Source organism: Equus quagga, chromosome 16 (assembly GCF_021613505.1).
Source record: "Equus quagga isolate Etosha38 chromosome 16, UCLA_HA_Equagga_1.0, whole genome shotgun sequence".
NCBI lineage: Eukaryota > Metazoa > Chordata > Mammalia > Perissodactyla > Equidae > Equus > Equus quagga.
In genome coordinates this window covers 68,755,498-68,778,227 of record NC_060282.1, presented here as the reverse complement: position 1 = coordinate 68,778,227, position 22,730 = coordinate 68,755,498, and the positions used below count along the sequence as shown (strand labels likewise).

General features: G+C 37.1%; 1 protein-coding gene across 1 annotated transcript in view; it reads left to right on the top strand.

Moving 5' to 3' along the window:
• The first annotated feature begins 203 nt into the window (after window positions 1–203).
• EYA1 (EYA transcriptional coactivator and phosphatase 1) overlaps window positions 204–22,730 on the top strand; it is a 161,141-nt gene continuing 138,614 nt past the window's right edge. The window contains exons 1-3 of the mRNA XM_046642243.1: window positions 204–365; window positions 5,493–5,542; window positions 7,099–7,226. Of these exons, the coding sequence (XP_046498199.1) occupies window positions 7,103–7,226 (124 nt within the window). The 5' untranslated portion in view covers window positions 204–365; window positions 5,493–5,542; window positions 7,099–7,102. The remainder of the gene's footprint in view (window positions 366–5,492; window positions 5,543–7,098; window positions 7,227–22,730) is intronic.

Sequence of the window (22,730 nt, the reverse complement as noted above, 5' to 3'; positions counted from 1 at the left end):
TGCTAAACAGAACGGTGGGAGCTGATGGCTCCGAGTTTGGGGCGAGGTAGAAACTCTCCAGTGCCACTTCCGACTTTAAGCCTTCCTGTTGCCGTGCACTGTGGCGGCTTGCCGGCTGGGGGAAGCGTCCTCGCTCAGTCGCTCGGCAGCCCGAGCCTGCAGCAGCGGCCAGGCGGCGGTCCCCGCGGCCGGGCTCTCCCCTCCAGAGGCGCTCCGCTTCCAGAAGCGCCGGGCTCCAACGAGAGCTCCTAAAAGCCCTCCCGCGTCCTTATCCAGGAGCCAAACTATGTCAGGAATGGAGGTTTGCTAAAGCAGAAAATTCGAAGGAGCGCATTAAACTGGTGGATGCAGCAGATGTAAGCGCTGTAAGTACAAGCTGACTGTTTGAAAAATTGTAGTGGCTGGCAACAGCTGTCCTCTGGGCAAAGCCCGAGATAACAGGAGCGCTTTTAGTATTGTTTTGATTTGTTTTAAAATACAAACATTAGGGCATCGCGAAGATTCTGACACGTTGTACGTACTACTTTATTAGCCACAGGCTTCCGTCATAGAAGTATGTTTCTTAACCCCCACGTTATCTGAGCGATTAGAATCATTAAGAGATAATTACAAATTAATTGTTAACAAATACTTTTGTTGTGATCTATATTAATAAATATAATAACACGACTGTATTCTTTCAGGGAGATGACTTCATCTTTTCTGAATCGCTGCACAAACCTTAACTATTATTGTGTGATATTGAATAAAGCGGTGTATATATATGTATGGCTCCGTTATAACACACAGATAACTTTTAGGTCGATATGAGAAAATGAGGAAGGCATTCACATTTTGAAAGGACAACAGATAACAAAAATAAATTGATACCACTTTTTAAGGAAGGAAATCCTTCTGCTTCAATCAACGAACTTCCCAAACATTAAGTTATGCAGGCTCGTCTTCAAGAGGTGAAATAATAAACATTTGCCAAATTAATATATTTTTCACTTATTGACACTTTAGACGACTTGAATGGACCTTGAAATTAAAAACAAGATTCTTAAACCTTGGAATTACTATTTAAATTTTTGTCATTCAAAATCAGTATATGAATTGCTGATGTCTCAGAGGCTTATATTTCTGGGGAGGAATTTTTGAACACATTAAGCATAGCATTTGCAAGAATTTGTAAATTCAGAGCTGTCATTGAATTTAGACAAGCATTTTTATGTTTCATTTCTTAAAATGACAGGGGCAACAAGAAATCAGTAGTTAAGCACATAGTGTAGTTTTATAGGTTTGGGATTGTTTTTTTAATGTCTCTTTCAGAGTAGGTTTTATTCTAGGCTTGCGTGAGTCCTTTCGCCCACCGTTTGGGATCTGAGGACATGCATACATGAATAGTCACGCTTTTTTGCATTATCAAATATTTGATATTTTCCTTTCTCGCTGCTTGAGTTCTCCTAAGGCCCAAAGTGTTCAGTAAGTGAGAAAGCAGCCATGGATTTTCAATCCTGAAAATTCTTCGCGGTGACAGACAGAGAAACCTAATTGAGCCACTGTTCAGTTTTCAAGTGCCAAAGGCACTCCACTGCTGTGTGAGTTTTCTAGACATGATAAATGATTTTCTCAAAAGAAAATTTCCATTTGAATGCGAAAATGTATTTTATAGGAGTACATTGGAAAGAAGAGAAACCACTTGCTGCGACAATAAAATCACTTCTTCCATTTAATCAGATAGCAAAGTGTTTTATTCAACATTTTAAATAAATGCCAATTTTGAAAACAATCCTTTAAAATTGTAGGTAGAATCAATGCCATTTAAATTTGGTTTTGTTTCCACAGGAACTCTATTTTGTCATTTTCTTTAAACAAGCTACTTCAAAAAGTAATACAGTGTATTACATTTAAAATGAGTAATAGTATCAAGGCATTCATTTTATGGAGTCTTTGATGAAGAAAAAAATAAGTGTTAGCATGTAGAAGACATCTCCTTCTTCCTAAAAGTTGAATTTTAGGTTTAGGATTTTGTTGCAGCATTGACACTATAGTTAGAAATATTGATTGAGGAGAATTTTAGCAAGAATATATTCTGATTAAAAAGCAGATTGATGCCTAAGGCACATTTTTTTGCCCCTATGAAATACATTCTGATTAGAAAATTGCCATTGTCTTTCAAATTTGGGAGCACTCCGGTCGATCTGTGGTTGGGCAAAACTAACTTGCCTGCCAACTCTATTTATTTAGATAAGTTCAGTACTTTCACTTTGAAAATTTCTTCTTAGTTTGAAAAAAAAAGTTTAAAATTATAGTCATTTTATAAAAATTGCTTCTAGCAAGCAAAAAGCCTATGGAAAAACCCATAATTTAGACAAGTACCTACATTTTATTTGCTCTGTGCTGCTGAGATTTCGAATCCTTCCCATTTACAGTTTACTTTTCACAGAACATTATTAACTTTTTGGCTTCATACATGATCTTCTGTCAGATGCTTTTGATTTGTAATTTAGCAAAGTATAATAAACAGTGCAAAAGTCATGAATTTTGCTCTGCATCCTGAGCTCTGTGGTAGGGAAAATGTGATAAAATGTGTACCTTAAGTCTTGTTTGATGATCTCTCAAAGCAAGTTTGCCTTCTGGAAATAATTTCTGGGGTTGAAGAGCATGGTATTAACAGATTTAATGTGGCTATTCAATGGATTGGCGAAGTACTATGTGAGGTTTAACAAAATGAGAGAGACAAATTGAACATCAACAAAAGTTCCATCTGTGAAGAATTATAAATTTAATTAGAAAAAAGGCAAACTTAAAAGACCTCATTAACTAATCAGAAGTCAAAGTTACTAGTTTAGGATTCTTGAATTTAAATTCTAAGAAGTTCTGCTATCTTTTTTCCCTTTGTATTTTCACAACTCAGTGTGCTACTCTGGGTGTTCCATACAAAGAGTTTTAAAAAGCATTAAAGTGAAATGATTTCATTGTAACATAAGGTGACCATTTATAAGGTTATGGGAAATATTTTTGCACTCATAGGAGCATTTGAATTAAAAGTACCAGATTAGGAGAAGACAAGAAACATTGAGTTTATGGATATAAAGGAGAAAATGTGAGCTCACTGAATGCCTATCAGCATTTTGCTGAAAACCATGAAATAATTTTTTCTCTTGTGAATGGAAATATGCCTCATTAATTATTTTTGAAACGTCTTATGGTTTTAGACCTTTAAAACACAGAAACTTGCGGAGAGATTGTCCAAGATAAGAGAAAATCAACACCAATCAGAAATAGGTGTTCTTTTTAGATAAGTCATTATGAGAGTATGTTTCCTTAGTGGGCTGTAATCTTGTACTACACATAAGAAACTAAAAGCATGTGAAGTGTAGCATTTTGTAAACTGTAACTAATTTTGCTCACATCTGTGTCTAATTGTTGTCTGCATTCGCATTCTTGAGAGTAGATTTATTTTTCCTGGACCTCGATGTGGATTCAGCTGACCAGCCTAAGTGAGGATTAGTTGTTTTAAAGTTATTTTGATTAAAGAGTGATTTTTAAATACAGTAACACACAACACATGGTTTAAATAATCCTTGAGACACAAAAGAATATATCTGAAGTATACTTAATGAAATGAAGATCATGGATATGGACTTTCAAAAATTGTAGCGTAAGAAAGTACAGTAGAACCTGAGTCGAACAAGCGTAAAAGAAATATGTTGTTGTGAAAATGCATTTTTTCAGTGAGGAAACGTGTTAGAATAATTCTTATTTTGAAGTTCCCTTTTATATTAACAGTTTGACTCTGAAATTTAAATATGATAGGTTAAACCTCAAATATAAATATAATCAAACATTCAAATTATACGATGAAACTAAAGTTGTATTTCCAAGATTATGCTATCTAGCTAATGGTAAAAGAGGAATGCATTTTAACATTTAACAGAAAGTATATTTTACCTACTCTTTCACATAATTAAGCCAGAAGAGTTCTTAAAACTTAGTTCTCACCTATAATTTATTCCAGGTGTATAACAGCAGAAAAAAAAGAAAAAAAAAAGGAAATTTATCCTTGAGGTATATTGTTGCAGTTTCTAAAGGAAAACGTTTAATCTTGTGTGAGAATACTAACTTTAACAAAAATTACAGAAGGCTGTTATCACAAAATGACATATCTGCAGGGCATTAAAATTAAATTTTCATTTAATATTCAGGCATCTCTTAAAAATGATTTTTCTTCCTGCACATATTATAGAAAAGCATACCTAGAAATTTCACGTAACATTACACCAGGATATTTAGACTTAAACGATGCTTTCTTCTTGCCAAAAAGGTAGTATTTCTTAATTTCATAAATCATAATTAAAAAAATAACAGGACTCAGTAGAAGATATTTGGCTGGATAACTTTAATGCCATTTGAGATGCTTCAGTTCTCATCTTTGTTCTCTAACCCTAATTGATGTCAGTTCAGGTTGAATGAAAATGCACATCAAAGATTTGGAATTCTGAGTCATTTTAAACGTTGTGCAGAATGCTCTTTACTGCGAGGCGTCTGCCTGTGCCTGCCAGCCAGCAGCCTGGCCTCACCTGAGTTTATCACCTGCTGGCAGTCTGTGCTGCCTCTGGAGAAGGGGCAGAGACTAGCAAAGGCTGCACGTTAAGGTAGTTGTTCAGTGAAGTCCCGAAATACAGAGTCACTTGGAGACAAAGAGACCAAAGTTCTGGCTCACTGGGATATTGAATTGATCATTAAACTTTCCATTCTCTTCCCTGTTTTAAAAGATGGAAAATTGAACAAAAAGATAACTGCCTTTTCTGTTTGACCAGGCAGAGACGAATAAGCATTCGCTGAATTTGAAATTTGCATGGGTAAACGAGCACATGGCTCCGTGATGTGACTTGGGATATGAGAACTCGCCTTTGCCATTTACAGTTGGTCCAGCGTAGCCTGAAGATTGCCCAGAAGCTGTTTTAGTGAATGTTAAATGACAAATAGTAAATATAGGAGAAAACCATCATGATAAGGATAAGAACTGTCAGGAGTCAAAGGCGTGGGCGGGAACTCTGTTTCAGCTGGCGGTAGCAGAAGATGAAAGATCTTCTGAGGATGCTGGAGGATTAATTCTTGAACTACTGCTGTGAAACTCACTCATTTTGCTAATAGCTATTTTTTTCCAAGCACCTTTTCCAAGCTGCCCAGGCCGGGCTGCTTTGCATGTTGATTGGGGGAGGGGTAATCCCGTTTGCAGCTGTCATAGGCCAGTGATGAATCACTATCCCGTCATTTGGCTGCCTTCCCCCCTGACAAGGGGAGGAGGAGGGTAGACCTGCAGGAGGAAACAGTGGAGACCTCAACTTAAGACAATATGCCTTTCACTGCTGCACCACCCTCCTTTTTCTCTTTTGGTTAAAAGAGAGCGTTGTCGTTCTCAGCCATGTGCTCTGTATAATTAAGAGCTGACACTGATGCAGAGTAACAACAGCTTCTAATTTTTTTTTTACCCCTGATCACAGGTGCGAACATCTCAGACCAGTTCAGATGTTGCTGTTTCCTCAAGTTGCAGGTAAATATCGTTGGTATTTGACATCTCTGGAGATTACCTTTCTGTGACCCATATCTATTTTTGTCTAGTATTTCTTAATTATTTCTATTAATAGCAACAGCCTCGGTTGGAAATTACTTAACAATTTGTGTGTGTGTGTGCTTGTGAAAATTTGAAGTATGTAGAAAGGGAAGAGGAGCCTGGGTTTGAAAATGATTATGGGCTATAGTTTCTGGTGTTAGGAAAACTGTGAATGTGGAAGGATAGTTAGGACAGAAGAGTGAGCTTTTAAGCCATTTCTAGTTTGAATTCAGAAGGTTTGGGGAAGTGAAAACTCACTTTAGAAGTAAAATGGTTCATGTTAAGCCGTTTTAAAAACTGATATTTACAATCAGTGTCAGTGCAAACTCCAAATTAAAATGACTGTAGTTTTTATTGACCTGGTGGAGGTGAGGCACAGACAGTCTCAGCTTCGTATATGTAACATAAACCCCTCCCTTTTTTTTAGGAAAATGCGTAAAGTGTAAAATAAAGTGAATGGGCCTCAGACTTTCAAAAACTTGTCTATCAGAAAACAGAACGGCATCTAGGGGTGTTTTTAGTGACTTTAAATAAACTTCTCCTCTCTTCATTAATAGAATATTAAATATAATTGGATAGTTGTGCAATTGTGAACATGAGTAGGGGCTTCTGTATCTTTTTGGAGAATAAGTCAGTCCTGAGGCTAAGAACTTTCAGAGGGGGACTTAACTGTTTTTATATGGTAAAAATGCGAAAGGAGAGCAGTGCCGCAGAATTGTTCTTATTTCCTTGGGTAAGTGACAGCTGAGGTATTTCGAGTGCTAATGCTCCCAGGGACTCACTGTATGTTGGCCTGATCCCTTTTCAATTGGGCACGCTGTATGTAATCCACAAAGCAAACAAGCGAGCCGACATCATCATGTTTTAATGCTGCATTTGTTTCAAGGGAAACAGAGGAACAATTAAGCAGTTTGCCAGAGTAAACACATGCATCAGGACTATCTCATTCGCTGTCACTAGGCTATAGGCTTCAAGTGTTTTATTTGGTTTGGAGACCCATTAAATTACAATTGGGTGGTAAATTATAAGGGAGTATCTAGTGCTAATTTATTAGATGAAACAGATTCCACAGGAAAATTATTATTTTTTCTGTTATACCTGTTGACGCATTTGTCTTTTAGAAAATCATTGCCTTTGGTTTTTTCCAATATAAAAGGAAAAGCATGGCTGCATTTTTCTTTGGAAATTAAAGTAGATGTAATTGTCTCATCACATCTTGTTACTTGATGAGCTAGATAAGAGAAAAAAAGAGATTTTTAAAACTCCATGTGAATGCTTGGCTGGATAGGTGAGGCAGATGACATCCTTTCATAGTACACGTTATGAAAGGAAGACTGAAGTTAAAATGTAAGATGAACTAGTTGGAGTCTAAGAAAATAGATACAATGGGACTTTTGTGCGAATGTGTTTCAAAGAAGGTGTCAAGTCGTTAGCGCATTAAATAGTGGCATTATGAATTTGGTACATCTGTCAAACGGAAGGCTTCTTGTCTTTAGGTCTATGGAAATGCAGGATCTCACCAGCCCGCATAGCCGTCTGAGTGCTGGTGGAGAATCCCCCAGTGGTCCCAAACTCGATAACTCTCATATAAATAGTAATTCCATGACTCCCAATGGCACCGAAGGTGAGTGTCTGCCTTCTCGCTGTTTACTTTGCGCCTTGTTTCTTCGTCAGTCGACGCTCTGTTATTAGGTGGTTGTGATTTCAGGTGTCAAATCCATGAAACTGCTGTTCTATTTCCCCTTTAGGTAATTTGGCTTATGAATCAGTATTCACCGTTAGTTAGGACCTGCATGGTGCTAGGTTATTATAGCATTACTTAGACTGGTTGTACTTTGCCTAGAGATATATATACACACACATATACGTGTGTGTGTGTAACATTTTTAACCTTTGAGTGTATTTTATCTCCTTGATCATTCTCCATAGCACAGTGTCAATTTGCATTGTTTTGCTCTATGAGCAGTGAAAATTTGGAACTATGTCCTTTACTTTCCCTTTTGTTACTAAATATAACTAAATTTGTTTAAATGTAACATTGGACTGGGTAGTTTCTAAATATCCATAAAATAATTTGTATGCCTGGTGTTCTAGTGGCTTTGGCTGTTAAAATATAAATAAGTAAACAAAACTTATTGCTTACAAATATACAACCTTATTTGGAAGGTACACGAAAGTTATTTACTTTCTTAGTGATTAAATAGTATACTTTAAACATAGTACTGTTGCCATTATTTTTGTGTAATTAATACATATGAATATTTATGTAAATTTTATGTGAATAGAATACCTACTTTGATTCATATATGCCTAAGTTTGAAAAGTAAGGCTATATGTATGTATTATTAGCTCTTATGCACATTTATTTAGGTACCATACATATTTTTAAAACTTCAATTTATACAAGGCTATGTTATTTCTTGCATTGTATTTCTGCTTTCGCCTATTGAAAATTTGCTTCTTCACAGACGATATCTTTGCTTATTTATTCCTTACTGAGCCCTGGGACACTGATGAACTTGGAGCAAAAGTTTCACTAGAGTTGAATGAACTATCCAGGTTAGAAATCCATCCATAAACAACCATCATTTCCCAATCACCATGGTGATCTTTTATTACAGTTCTTAGAAATATACAAAACTAAATGCCATAAAATTGTTCATTTGGTGCGGTATTCCAGTGTCTATTAGTGAAGCCTTTTGAAACTAGTAATGTTATGAAATTTATGATTATAGAAAAAAATATAAAATCACTTGTTTCTGATGAGACATCTTAATTTTTATACCGTGATTGTTTTTTAACATGTAAATGGTCTATATTTTCCTGTTCAAGTAAATACATTCATTACCAGTGTTTATGAAAAATGGTCACTGTCAAAAGTAGAAGCTTTGTTGATCTAGAAAAAAATTAATCTCTGAATAAGGTGCCTTTTCATCTGAAACTCTTTTCTTCCCATTTCGATAGGCAAGCAAAAAGAAATTTAAGTGATAGGAAGGTGGTTCTAAGGTTTAGGTAGATTTTATAGAGCAAATGAAGAAGCAGGCCGGCCTTCCCTCTCCTTTGGAATTTGGCTTCAGGTGGCAACATGGCTGTTGCACGGTGTAGACTGGGTGTGTGCACAATCACACAGACCACTGCAGGGCCCGGGGCTGGTGGGCCCCACGCCACTGTCATGGTGCAAGCAGCCACTGACCGAGTGTCAGAGGGGGCCATGGATGCAAATCTTTAATGGTCATTCTCATCACTGAAGAGTCCAAATAAGACAGCCATTTAAAGTAACTTAAAAAATAAAGATGCCGAAGTGTGTTCAATCATTTTGCTTAATAGAATATACCAGTACATATTGGTAGAAGTAATTATGAAATAATGAGAGTTAATTTTCTTATATATGAAGAAATGAAATCAGGGTAAGATGTTTTCATTTTGTCATCATTTACTGGCAAATTGTCTTCTACACAACAGGAGCCACGCAATATGGAAGCAGGAGTATGCGTTGGGGACTATGCCGTTGGATGGCTTGTGTGAATGACGTGTGGGTTGTTTTGTAAGGGCATGTGGAGTGACGGCGTATTTCTTAGTATTTACATTTAATAGCTTGATATCATGTTCATATTCAGGAATCTGCATATTTCATAAGACTCTTATAACTAAAAAAGTTCAAAATAATAAAATATTTTAGATAATTGTGTAATCTGCTGAACCATTCAATCTGGGAAACACTTAGAAATTATTCCTTATCCTAAAATAAAATCTTATCTAATGTCTTGGAAATGAAATTTTTAGATGTATTTCAGACAAATACACAGTTAGCCATCTCACTCTATTTTCAGGGATTCTTTATTGGTGTCCTTCACAAGGGGTATGGTAGTTAGAAAGCGAAGTTAGAAAATATCAGGATAAATTGTCCAAAAAATAAATGGAATTGTAGTCAATCTACTGGGATCTTTAGTTTTATTTTAGTATACAGTTTGAAAATATATATCCAAACTTTCTTCATGACCCATGTTACATGCCTGTTTAGATGCAAATACTGTCAGAAAGTTCTGGATTTTTATTAAGTTTGTAAATCAATTTATCATGCTACTTACATGTTCCATAATACATTTGTTTCATACCTCCCAGTCACCACTAGAGGAGTTAAGCTTAAAATTAGTGAATTCATAATATCTGGCAAGCTTCCCTGGGATATAATCATTATAAATTTTCCTATTCCTTCTTTGAAATTTTATTTATTTTGAAACCAGCAGTGTTTACCAATGAATTAGAGGAATGCAAAACAAGAAACTCATTAAAATTTGAAAGAGTCTTTAAAATATCAGTCACCACCCCTACCTCCATAACAAATATTTCTAGCTGTGTATGCCATGATTTGTATTTAAGTGACTTCACTGCAGCCCAATTGAAACTAGTTTCCCTAACTGGGTCAACACAACTCCCCTTGAGTTTACACAGTTGTTGACTCTGCCCACATTTATAGGTTGCCTTCTCTCACTCAGAGCCTTTTTTTACTTCCTGCCACCACTTGTCCCTATAATAAGGCTAAGAAAACATGAAAATCTCCTGTATCAAAAACCATAACTTCATCTGAAGAACAAACAAGAAGGGAATGGAATGGAGAGGCAGAGGATATTAAGTTTCTTCTTAAGTCTGCTGCCAAATTATCATAAGACTCAATGTTTGTAGGTTCTGTACTCACAGGCTAGTGCCTATTTTCATGGTTCATCTAAGGGATAAAGACAGAAAGACACTGAGCTACAGCCTGAAATTCTGTGCTTTTTTATTTCCTAGATTAAATGCTCCTCAGTTAGAATAGTTATTTGAATGTTTTGTATTTCGCAAGGTTCAACTATTCGTGTTTTTATATTCTATTCCAACCTCTTTGTAAATCATTATTGTTGCAGTTAACTGTTGGCTTCACCTAGTTTATAAATTTTGAAATATAAACCGTAAATAGGTAAAAATAACAAATAGCAGAAGTGAATGCTTGACTTGCATACAGAAAAACACTGTTAGAAGTGATATGTTTCCAAATGAATTAATAAATATTTTAGTTACTATTAAACAGTTAAAGCTTGATCTGGAGGAGACTAATGGATGGTTATGAAAACACCAATTGTAGCTTTTCTTTTCCTGGTTTTCCTAGTCTTTTGGATCATTAGTCTTCCAAGACAGGATGGAATAGAAAATTTTTTATTAGAGAGATTGTTAGAGCATAATGTTTTAGATGTAGGCTTTTTGGGGTGATGCTTCAGTTAAATAAATGTTAAAGTGCCAGATCTGAGGATTTCCAACGTGTGAGTCTACGTTCAGACGTCTGTTTGGTAGAACCTGCGTGTTGATGTTTGTGTTGTGTAAGTGTGAGAACTGATTGGGAAACCTTCCTTCGGAAGGGCTTAGGGCTGTAGCAGTAAAAGGATTTTTATTTACGTACCTAATTAAGGCCTTGTTTGCAAAGCAGTGATTCTTTCCATCTTTGTTTTTCCTGGTGTCTTAAGTCCATGGGAGCCTCAGATTGGTCGGTTCATATATTGCTAGTTGGAGTGTTTATTTTTGGTTGTCTGTGGGTGAGGATTGGGGAAGGGCGGAAAAGAGGTGTGAGCAAGCGGAACTAAGAGCTCTCCTTCTGAGTTTTGTCTATTGTAAATTTAGATTCGAACTCAAGAGGAAGCTTAAACTTGTCGTAAAGCAGATGAATTTGCCTTTAAGTGACATAAAACCAGATGCCATTGGAATCTTCACTACAAGTAGGTTTGGAGGACTTCTGATGGTAGTAATTCAAATAGTAATTTTGAATTGGTTGTATCAGATTTCCAAGAAGATAAGAGATACAGTCTTGAATTAGGTGGCTATATTTTCTGCTTTTCAAGATTTATTTAATTATATATTGCCTATTTTAGGATGGTAGGTTAATTCAATTTTTCAAATTTGTATGATCAGAAGTTCTTTTAAAGTTGTTTTATCATTTCTACAAAGCTTAGAACACTAACAAATTGTCTGAATTTGTTTTTATCACTGTAATTTTGATTTAGTAAAATACAGCTTTATCCAACTAGAGTATTTTTAAGAAATCTTATTTAGAAAAAGAATGTAAACTGGAGTGAATGTGTATTAAAAATTATGGTTTAAGGCTGCATTTTAAAGGCTCTATTTATATATTCGTGGTCAAATATTCTGTTGTCAAAGGAAAAATGGTAATCTAATTTAGTATTGTTTACATTCTGCACATGATGTAGTTTCTGGAAGATGACGGGACATTGTGAGGAAAGGAGTTTCTAACTGACATCTCTAGACCACAGAATTGGCCTCTTCTGAATAGTTCTTTAGCAAAAACCATGAAAGGATGAACAAAATTATTTGTTAGGATTTAATATTTGCCCATATAGTGTATGAGAATAATTTTCATATGCCTGTTGCTAATTAATAATAATGGATAATTTTTATGAATAGCATTATTAGTCAGTATACTGACTATCTCCATGATTTACTTCATTAATCTTCAGAAAATTCCTCTGAGATTGCCAATATGATGGTTAAGAGGCTAGGTTTGAATTCTGCCTCCATTTGCTAGCTGCGTGAGCTCAGGGAAGTTAGCTTCTGTGTGGCTCAGTTTCCTCATCTGTAAAATGGGGATAATAACAGAACTTACATCCAGCTGGCTGTGAGAATGATAAGTGAAACTTGTGACACACTTGGAACCTACTAAGTACTCTGTATTTATTGACTTCTAGACCATATGTAAATAATAGTCTCTTCTATAGGACTATTATTGTTTTACGCACGAGACAAATGTGTCATAGAAGGTTAAATGCGAAGTTGAAAGGCACATAGTTTGTAATTGGTACCACTGGTATCTGCCCTGGTATTTAAATCAAGTTCTGTCTGAGTCCAGAGCCTGGATTTTAAAATGACTGTATTATTTTATGGAGAGAAAATGTGATTCCCATCATCTCCCAGTTCCTTTTCTAAAACCATCATACTAAACATTGGCGCCTTCACTGCCACACTGGTGCCTTCATGACTGGAGAACACCATTCTCTAGCCAATGGCAGAGCTGTGAAAGGACCAATGGCAGAGGCTTTGATGACACAAGGACTTCATTATAAGGGCAACTGCCCAAGGTAGTTAACTCTGGTGTTGGAATTCTCGTGTGCGTGAGTGTGTGAGATTTCGTCCTGGTGTTGCATGTGCCCGGCATATTGCCTCAATAGGTTAACTTTTAGGGGATTGTCTCTTACTACTTTTCAAAGCTTTAGACTTAATTATAATTCCATCAGCCGTCTGTCTATGTTAAGCCTCTCTCGGATCAAATGGAGATGGGAAGTCCTCTCTGCTTTTGATTATAATAGTCATTATTATATGCACATTTGCATTGGAGCAGTATTACTGTGAAATTTCAAAAGTGGTTTCAGTTTTGCTACTGCTCAGAATAAACGTTTTCTACTTCAGAAAATAAGTTTTAAGTGGATGATAAATTTGGTCACATTTCTCTTGACTTTGAGAACCAGATTCTATTAACCAAGCAAAACTCAAAGAAGAAGTTTAGGTGGCATTTGTTGGGGGCTCCATAGGAATGGCAGTTACCAAAGCCAGGAGTTGGGACATGCATGCTGTGTTCTGGGAACAGCAAAGAGCTCCATGTGGCTGGAGGAGAGAGAATGATGAGGAGTGTAAGAGGCAAAGTGAGAGGAATAAAAGTGTGGTGTGTGTAGGACCTTGTAGGTCTGGCCTATTAAATATAGCGAACTGTATCTTTCAGTGTAAGAATAGGAACTTCAATACTTGTTGCCTAAAACTAGGCTCCGAGTTTCCAGAGAGCCAGGCTTCTTGATAAACTAATGACTTGATGTGGATGGTTTTCGCCTACCCCCCATAACTAGTAGTTCAGAGAATTACAGTTCTGTGGCTTCTGTCCTCTGGCTGGGCCAAAATGTTGGTATGACCAGAAATATGTATCTCCCTAAGAACGTCCTATCTTCTGGGAGAAACTTCTGGTTCCCTTCAGGGAGCTGTGCAAACCTTCAGTGAGTGCTAGTATGTAGGTTAATCTTTATCCCTTTGGTCATGGATTCCCTGCTTTAAGTAATTCCTAGTTTCTTATGATGCCCAAGGATGTCTTAGAGTCAACAGTATACAGATAAAGTGGAGTGTTTGTGTGTGTGTGTGTGTGTGTGTGTTTGTGTGTGCATGTGTGTGTTTATTCTCACCTTGCTCACTTAGAGTAAGGTCCAAGAGTAATTCATTCGCCTCGCTTTGGCTCCAAACATATAATCTAATAGAAAAAATATATATAAAATTAAGAATTTTCCATTTTTCTGTTTTTACTTTGGGTAGGAAAAAAGTTATCTGTCACATAGCCGTCCTCAATGACTGCTAATATTGCCTTTACTAAGAGAGAATGTACGTTTTGAGAAGCTAATCAAGGATTTATCTTAAGTTTCAGGACCCCAAATTGTTTATGAGTAAAAGCTTATTATGGGTATGTACGAGGTAATTTGCTGGTTTTGCAGATTTTTCAGTTTAATATCATTCTTCCAATATCCCATTACACCAAAAGAGGTAGAGAACTCTACCAAATACATTCCAAGGAGGTATGTTTATCTACTTCCTATAAGACAAATTGGAAACATTTTTTCTTGTGTAAAATGAATCAAAATCTAAGATGCTTACCTATTTTATCATTGTATCTATTACCATTATGGGGAATTTTGTGTGGAAAGAATACCTTTTAGTGAAATAAGGAATGTGAACTGAATTGACCGAGTTCTCACTATTTCGTGAGCACATCCTTTATGTCTTCTGCATACCTTACTTTATTTTATCCTCAAAAAATGTGAAGGTAACTTTTATGCACCTCATGTTAAAGATTTTAAGTGACTAGTCTGTTTACACAGCATATTATCTGTCTTGGAGGAGCGATCAAAAGCCCACATTCTTTACACTCTAAAACATGGACTCCCCAATAGCCAAAAGCTTGGTTCTTACTGAAATACTTTATTACCATAAGAAATTTTTATGTTACCTTATCTAAGGTCATGACCTGGTGAAGGAACTGCAGCATCCATTTACATGTGTATGTCACCCAGTGGAGACCCAAGGTTCCTTAAAGGCAGGTTCAGACCTGGCCACTACTGTGTCCTCAGCATCTAGCAGAAGGCTTGGCAGTGATCAAGCAGTCAACAAATATTTGTTGAGTGAATGCCTCATATTACTAAGCAAATAAAGCAGGTGAATGATTGCAAGAAAGGAGACTCATTAATTTTATTTACAAAGCATTAACAGATTCAATAAGTATCTAAAGCCCGTTTTTCAAAAGTGATAATTTCACAGACCACTTCATATAGTAGCCATTGGCTGTCCATGCAGAGAACGTCCACAGTTAACATTGCTGCTGAGTTTGAATTTGATCTATAGTAACTGACTTGCATTTGACCTGTACTGATTAACTGTTTCATAAATGGAAATTTCAACTTGGACTTAAGAGTGTTTAGCAATGATGCATCAGCTTCCACATAGTCCAAAAAACGACTGAATGATACGAAGATCAGGCAGTTAGTACACTTAGGTTAGTATCTTTACAAGATGGTAAGGAGTCATGACTGGAGGTAAACACTTTTAAGGTGGGAAAAAATTGCAGGAGCGAGAATATATACTCACTGCAGTGAAAAGAACATATATATTACATACGAGTATATATATATAAGATACGTAAGAATACATATCACAGTGTATATCCACCATTGCATTTTTAATTCATTCAAGAAATATTTATTAAGTGATTGTGGCTAGAAATTTACCAAATACCCTCCTTGCCAAGAGAAGTTCATAGTGTTCCAGGATTTGTGGGCCTCTACTCAGATGGGTACCACGCTTTGTGAGAAGGGCTGTGTTCTGCAGAGGAGGAGGGGCAGCTAATCATGACTGAGGGGACTGAGGCTGGAGGATGGTCTCTGCACACTGGTAATGCTTCAGCTGAGTCCTGAAGGAGGGGTAGAAAAACACGGGGTGCCATGCCAGGAAGAGAGAGAGAGCATGGATTATTCAGCTTTAGCAAAGACAGCTGTAATCCGGGGGGCACTCTGTGTGTGTGTGTGTGTGTGTGTGTGTGTGTGTGTGTGTGGAGGGACCTGCACAGAGATGGGGCTAAAACAGTCGCTCAACAGGAGAGTGTTGTAGTTGAGTCTGTCCCCAGAAGTACAGTCAGGTAGTACTTTGAGATGGCAGGTGGTGAGAAAAGACTCCAGGTGAGAAGTTATGAGGGCATTTTTACCTGAAATCATGTACTTATTTATATATTATTCTTTCTTTCAGCACAAATTTACATCTGATACTTGCCTTAAGGAAAGTGGAGAATAAATAATATTAAAAATATAAGAGAGAAGTATCACATGATGGCAAGAATGTGGATTTTGCGTTCAGACTAACCTGGGCTTAAAAACTCACAATTCAGCTGCTTACTAACCATGTAACTAATATGTGGATTTTGAGGGGGTTGGGTGAGGGCTCTGAAGCCAGACTGCCAGCTCCGCCCCTTGCCAGTTAGCTAGTATGATGCTGAATGATTACTGAGCTGCCCTGTGTCTCCGCTTCCTGGTCTGTAAAATGAAGATAATATAGTACCTACTTGTAGGGTTGCGAGGATGGTCACAGGAGTTGGTAAAGCACTTAGAACAGTCTGACTTCTAGGAAGTACTTAATATCCACTGGCCGACGTTGTTATTATCACCTATGATCTCTGAGCCTCTGCTTTCCCCATTGTAAAACGGAGATTACACTTGTATCACAGGGTGTTGTGACAGTTAGTCCATCTAGAATACTAAGCACAGTCGCTAGTGTCTACATTACATGCTCAAAAAATAGCTATTATTAAATAATAATGTTATATTTAGAAAAACACATCTGCTGGGACTGGTTAATGGTGTCTCCATGGGAGGGGAGGATATTTCCTCCGCCTTTGAGATCCCTCACACCCCCTAATGGCCTTTGCAGGTACTCTGAGTACCTGGGGTACTCAATTAAGTACTTGCTCAATTAATACTCACTGTGGGTAGGGTTTATGTCTGGGTGCTCCTGTGAGTTGGAGAAGAATGGGAAAAGATGGGGAAAGGTATGACCTGATGTAAATTGGTAGGTTGATTACATTTTAGGCAAGTAAACCATTTTTCCAGATTGATATGATTGAGGTTCTGAGTATGAGCCAGCCCATCTGCTTCCAATCTTCATATGCTAGTTTATTTTACCATCCGCTAATTTGCAGCATACACTGATACACTTTTATTCAATGCCCTGGTGTTCTGGAACTTTCCTATTGCTGTGCCGTCCACTGAGTGTTCATATCCCCACCAGAGGAATGATTAAGGATGATAAAACCCCAATCAGAAAATGTTTGACTTTTTAGTAGTCAAACACATGATAGCCTTTTTGGTAAAAGATATGATATGAGCTTTGTGACCTTAGGCTAGTTTTTAAACAACTTTAAGCTGCAATCTCCTCGTTTTTGATATGTGACAATTATAGTAAATATCTCATAAAGTTACTATGAGGAACAAATGAGCTATTGCTTGTAAAGTGCTTAGCACAATGGCTGGTATGTAGTAGGTGGTTAATAAACATAAACTATTTTTAAAATTATTACTCTTCCCTGCTAAAATTTTACTTAAGTATTGCCTGTGCCATAAATTGAGAATATTACATTGCTACCTTAATTCGTAAGATTAGAGCAATCTTTTCATACTGTTGTGCCATGCTTCCATTATTATAACAAGCTAAAAATATTTAGATCCCACTTTGGAATCTAAATATAGGTATCTGTTAAAAATCATCAAATGGCACATTTCTGATTTGTACATTTCATTATATATAAAATTTACTTTAAAAAGAACCATAAAACAAATAGGAACTCTAGTTAACGACATAGACACTGAAGTATTTAGGGGAAGTGTGTTATTTCTGCAACTTATTTTGAAATGCATAAAAAATGGTTTTATGAGGATTAGGTATAGACAAGTAAATTTAGTAAAATGTTAATTGTGAAATCCAAGTGATACGTTTATGGCCGTTCACTGTATCTAATTCTTTGAACTTTTCTGTATATATGAAAGATTTTATAATAAAATGCTGGCAAAAAGAATGAATCTCAAATACTTTATGTGTCCTAGGAAGGAAACATTTATTTAGTTTTTACTATGTACAAAGAACTCTGCCAGATTCGAGCAGATATACAAAGAAGTATGTGACACCACCCCTGCCGTAAGGGGCTCACAGTCTGGTTCTTGGAGTAAGACTTTTTAAAAATTTGGCAAAAACTAAAAGGTCATAATATGTCAATTAAATTATGAAGCCGAGGATTTTCAGTCTGTGGCTGAGAGATCCCCAGGAGTTACAGAGCTAGTACCAAAGGTCAACGAATTCTTCTGTGCAAAAATGTTTGTCTGAAGGATGAGGGAAGTTAACAGACCACATATATATTTAACTCTTTTTCGCATATGGACATTCTGTTGTGTATTAAAATACAAACTTTCTTGTCTGAAAATTCACGGTGGGTTTTTGTCATTATGCTCTTTCTCAATCAACAGATTAAAAATAGGCTATCATCTGAGTTCTGAAATATTTTGGTGTTAGAAAGAGGACTTCATTCTCAAGAAGGTTAGAAGCCACTGATCCAAACAAAAGTGCTCTCAGAGTTCAGAAAAAAGAGCTCTTCAGCTTGCTGAGGTCTGGCCAGGCTTCAAGAAGGAGATGGAATCTGAGCTGCGTGTTGGGAAATGGGTAGAATTTGAATAGGTTGAGAAGGGATGGAATGCATTCTAAATGAGGGACCAATGTGAACAAAGGTAGGATAGTTTGGGAGCCTGTGAGGAGACGAGTTTAACTGAAGAAGGAATTGATAGTAGATAAGGTTGGAGGGATCAGCTGGAGCCAAACTGTGGAGGACCCTGAATACTAGGGTAAGGAATTTGGACTTCATCCTGGAGTGAGTAGAGAAGCCACTGAATATTTTGAGCAAGGGATTGACATGGCAAAAGTGTTTTAGGCATTAATCTGGCAGGAGTTTCAGGCATAGATTGCATTGGGACAGAGACAAGTAGCAATACAGAAACTCATGTAATCTGCCCAGATTTTATGTGTTATGAATCTGGGCTAGTGTGGCAAGAATGAGAGCAAAAAAAAAGGAAAGTGGAGTTGCAAGAGACATTTCAAAGGAGCAGTCATTATTTACCATATATCATTTCTTTTACAAAAAAAGTCAACTAATCTAGACTCTATGTAAGTCATTGCACCATGCTACTGCAGTATCCTATACTTCCTGTAAATAGCACGCTTTGAAATTGAGTAACATTTCTTCTTGGCCATGTAAACCCTTAAGTTCAAGTTTAGTCTATACATGTTGATTTGATTTTCATAAGGTTGTACAAGGTGTGCTGTTTCAAAGAGTTCATGTTTTTCTACCCTCTTTTAAGGAAGAAGAGGATGACTTTAATTTTGAAATTTTGGAGGAATAATAATCATATTCCAGATTATAGAGCCAATCCAAATGTAAAGGGATACCTTGTTTTCCAAATGGGAATTACCCAAAGAAAAAACATTTGGTTCATGGATACACTTTTAGGTAAAGAAGAAATAGTTAAATGGATACTTATAATATTTAATTTATTAATTCAATTATATGTCTTTAAAATAAGATATTTAAAATATGTAAGTTTAGGAATATTGCTATAGTCCACTTTCATATTTCAAGGAATAATTTTATTCATTCTCTTCACGTATATGTTTATCACTTGCTGCCGCTCTTTTAATCATTTGACTCAGTTTTTAAAAACATACATTTAGGAGGAAAAAAAAACCCATACATTTCCACCTCTGCCTCATGATTTGAGAAAGGGTACTCATTGGGGCCGGCCCCATGGCCAAATGGTTGAGTGAGTACGCTCGGCTTCGGCAGCCCAGGGTTTTGCCAGTTCAGATCCTGGGCGTGCATGTGGTACCGCTCGTCAGGCCATGCTGAGGCGGCGTCCCACATGCCACAACTAGTAGGACCCACAACTAAAATATGCAACTATGTACTGGGGGGATTTGGGGAGGAAAAAAACAGAAACCAAAGAAGATTGGCAACAGTTGTTAGCTCAGCTGCCAATCTTTAAAAAAAAACAAAAAAGGAAGAGCACTCATTAAATCTGTGAGTTGTTCAATGTTGCCATTGAATCCAAACTATAATATAACATTAGGATGGTTATACTTTTTTCTTGTCTTATAGGTTGATATTTGTTATCTGTACGGCATAATTATATGCAAACTAGCTTTTTAGACGGTCCTTTTCAGGCTTATTTATAGTAGTATTTGTATTTGCCTTTTGGTGGTCATGCCCCATGAATTATTATTAAATCTATGTAACTTACTTACCTCTCTTTCTACCGATTCAGGCAGGGTGCTCTCTAAATGTACAAAAATTCCAATGATTGACCTTACTTTTGGTTAATGTATCTTCGCCAAAGAGTACTTTCTTCAAAATAACGTAATGGACATACGTCCTGTAAGTGAGAGGCTTTATAAGAACCTCCACGTAAATTGACTGAGTGATAATTTGGGAGGAATAAAACATAATCTTATGTTTGAGCATATATAGTGTTTTGTTTTTATGTTGTTTTTTTAAACTTCTTTTTTTTTCTTTTCTGAGGAAGATTAACCCTGAGCTAACATCTGTGCCAACCTTCCTCTATTTTGTATGTTAGATGCCATAGCATGGCTGCCAAGCAGTGGTGTAGGTCCGCGCCCAAGAACTGAACCTGGGCTGCTGAAGCAGAGCGTGCTGAACTTAACCTCTGGGCCACAGGGCTGGCCCTTATACAGTGTGTTTAATTGCCCTATGCAATGTACCTAGTGGTATGAAGTCAATTGTAATCTGTTTTTAAAGTCACTTGTACATTTTTACCTTCATCTATTCCCTCAATGAATATTGCACTCCAACTATGTGTCAAGCTTTGTGCTAAGTTCTATAGGGATATAATAATGTAAAAAGACGTCATTCCTACTGCTAAAAAATTTTTGATAAAATGGATAAGACTATGAAATGTAAAATGAGGTAGAACAGAATATGTGTTCTGAGGGTGGTACAAACTCAGATTTAGTAGCTCAAGGAAGAAAATTCCCCCCGAGTAGTAGATGAGGCAAGACCTAACAAAGCAGGAGGGACCTTGGTTGAACCTTGAAGGAACCGTGAGATGTAATGAGAGGGGAATTTTGTAGAACATTTATCATCAGTAGGAAAAGCACCGCAGTACTGCGGGTTTGAGGAGGCTCCAGCGCAGTAGGTCGGGTTGATTTAAATGTTGACCAAATATATGGACGTGTATATCTGTAACATGGGGGTAATAGCGTCACACAGGAAAGTTAGGACCATTAGATATGACCGTTTGTTTTGTAATACTCTTGGATTCTTGAAAGTTACTAGTTGTTACTACAAATACGTATAAAGTATATTTGGAAGAAATGGGAAGTAAAGAAAAAGAAAGAAAAGCTTGGTGTTAGAGTCTAGATGTCCTGAAAGATGTCATTAAACAATGGAGTGGTAACAGTTCAGGAGGAAATGGAGAGCCTGCTGAAGACCTCCGAGCCAGGAGTGACTCCCTTAATTGTAGGCTATGGAAAGATAACCACCTGTGCTTCAAGTAGAGAGGGAGAGGCTAAAAGCCCAATTTGCCAACTTTTCCAAGAGAAGAGGTATAAGGTGATTAGGATAGTGGCTGTGAAAGATTATGGTTGTGAAAGATTAGCACAGTAGAAGTTACAGACGTGGCCAGAGGGTGTGAGGAAAAAGGAGCCGGGAGAAATCAGGGTGAAAAGGAAACTTTCAAACTAGGTGGCATGACCATTATGGAGGGATAAGATGATGCTTTTATGTTTGGGCAGGTTGAGCTTGACCCTGATCCAGGCAAGGGCATCGCATAATTGGAATGTGGAGATTGGTCTCTGTGGAAAAGATGTGCTTATGGACAGAGATTTGGGAGTTGTCTACGTGAAGGTGATTTTTTTAAATTGGCAAGGAAAGAAAGAACTGTGAGAGAAAATTTAGATAAGAAGGAGGTGGAATTATGGAACCACAGAGTAGGCAAAGGAAGAAAATCCAGAGAAAAAGACATAGATAAGGGAAAAAGGGAACCTGCCAGGTGTTGTATTGATCAATGAGAAAAGTGTCAGAGAAAGACCCATTCTACAAAAGAATTAAGGAAAATCAGGACAGAGAAAAGTTTGAATTAGGCTATTAGGGAAGTCCTTTTAGTAAAATAATAGCTAGAAAGGGGTGATGCAAAGGATTAAAGATGGAATAGATGATAAAGGCTGAAGGCAAATTTTCAGGAGACTTGGTGCTGAAAGAAGGAAGAGAAGCATCATGGTTGAGAGAAGACTTTTAAAAATCATGGGAAACCTCTCTGTTTTTTGTAGGTAGAGGGAAGTAACCTCTTGAGATGGAATGATTTTAAAGATGTTGAGAGAACAAATAATAAATAAGGAGTGTTGTTGCAAAGGAGGTATGGAAGTGCCACTAAGAATAAAGGTGTAAAAGTTAAAATAAAAAAATAAAGGTGCTAAAGAAAAGGGAAGCTCCATTGAGATTAATCAGTGGGAAACTGGGAAATGTTGCAGGAAGATAATGGAAAGATTTACTGCAGCTTCTCCATTCTTTATAAATAGTGAGGGCATGTGCTGAAGGGGATGGGGAAGGAGGTGTGGCTCTGGGGCTCCAGGAAAGTGGAAGGGACGCAATGGAAATTCAGGCACAAGAAATGGAAAAGGGGGATTGTCAAACAACAGGATGTCTCAAAAGAATATAGAAAGCATAAATTTTAGTGGATTTGATCAGCATGTGGATTGTGGTCTCTCTCCCAGGCTCAGCCATGCAGAATGGCAGCCAAAGAGATTGCCAATCCTGGGGTTAGAGCTTAGCAAAAAAAAAAAAAAAGCTTGGAAAAATGAAGTGACACAGGATTCTGGGGTGAGAGCTCTGGGTTCCAGACTGGGCTTGTGGAGCTGGAATGAGAAAATGGATAGGGGTTTGCAAAGACGGGATACTCTGGTGAGCATTAAGAGCAAGTCTGGCAGGAGTGAGCAAATGGAAAAGGTAAAAGCTGACTTT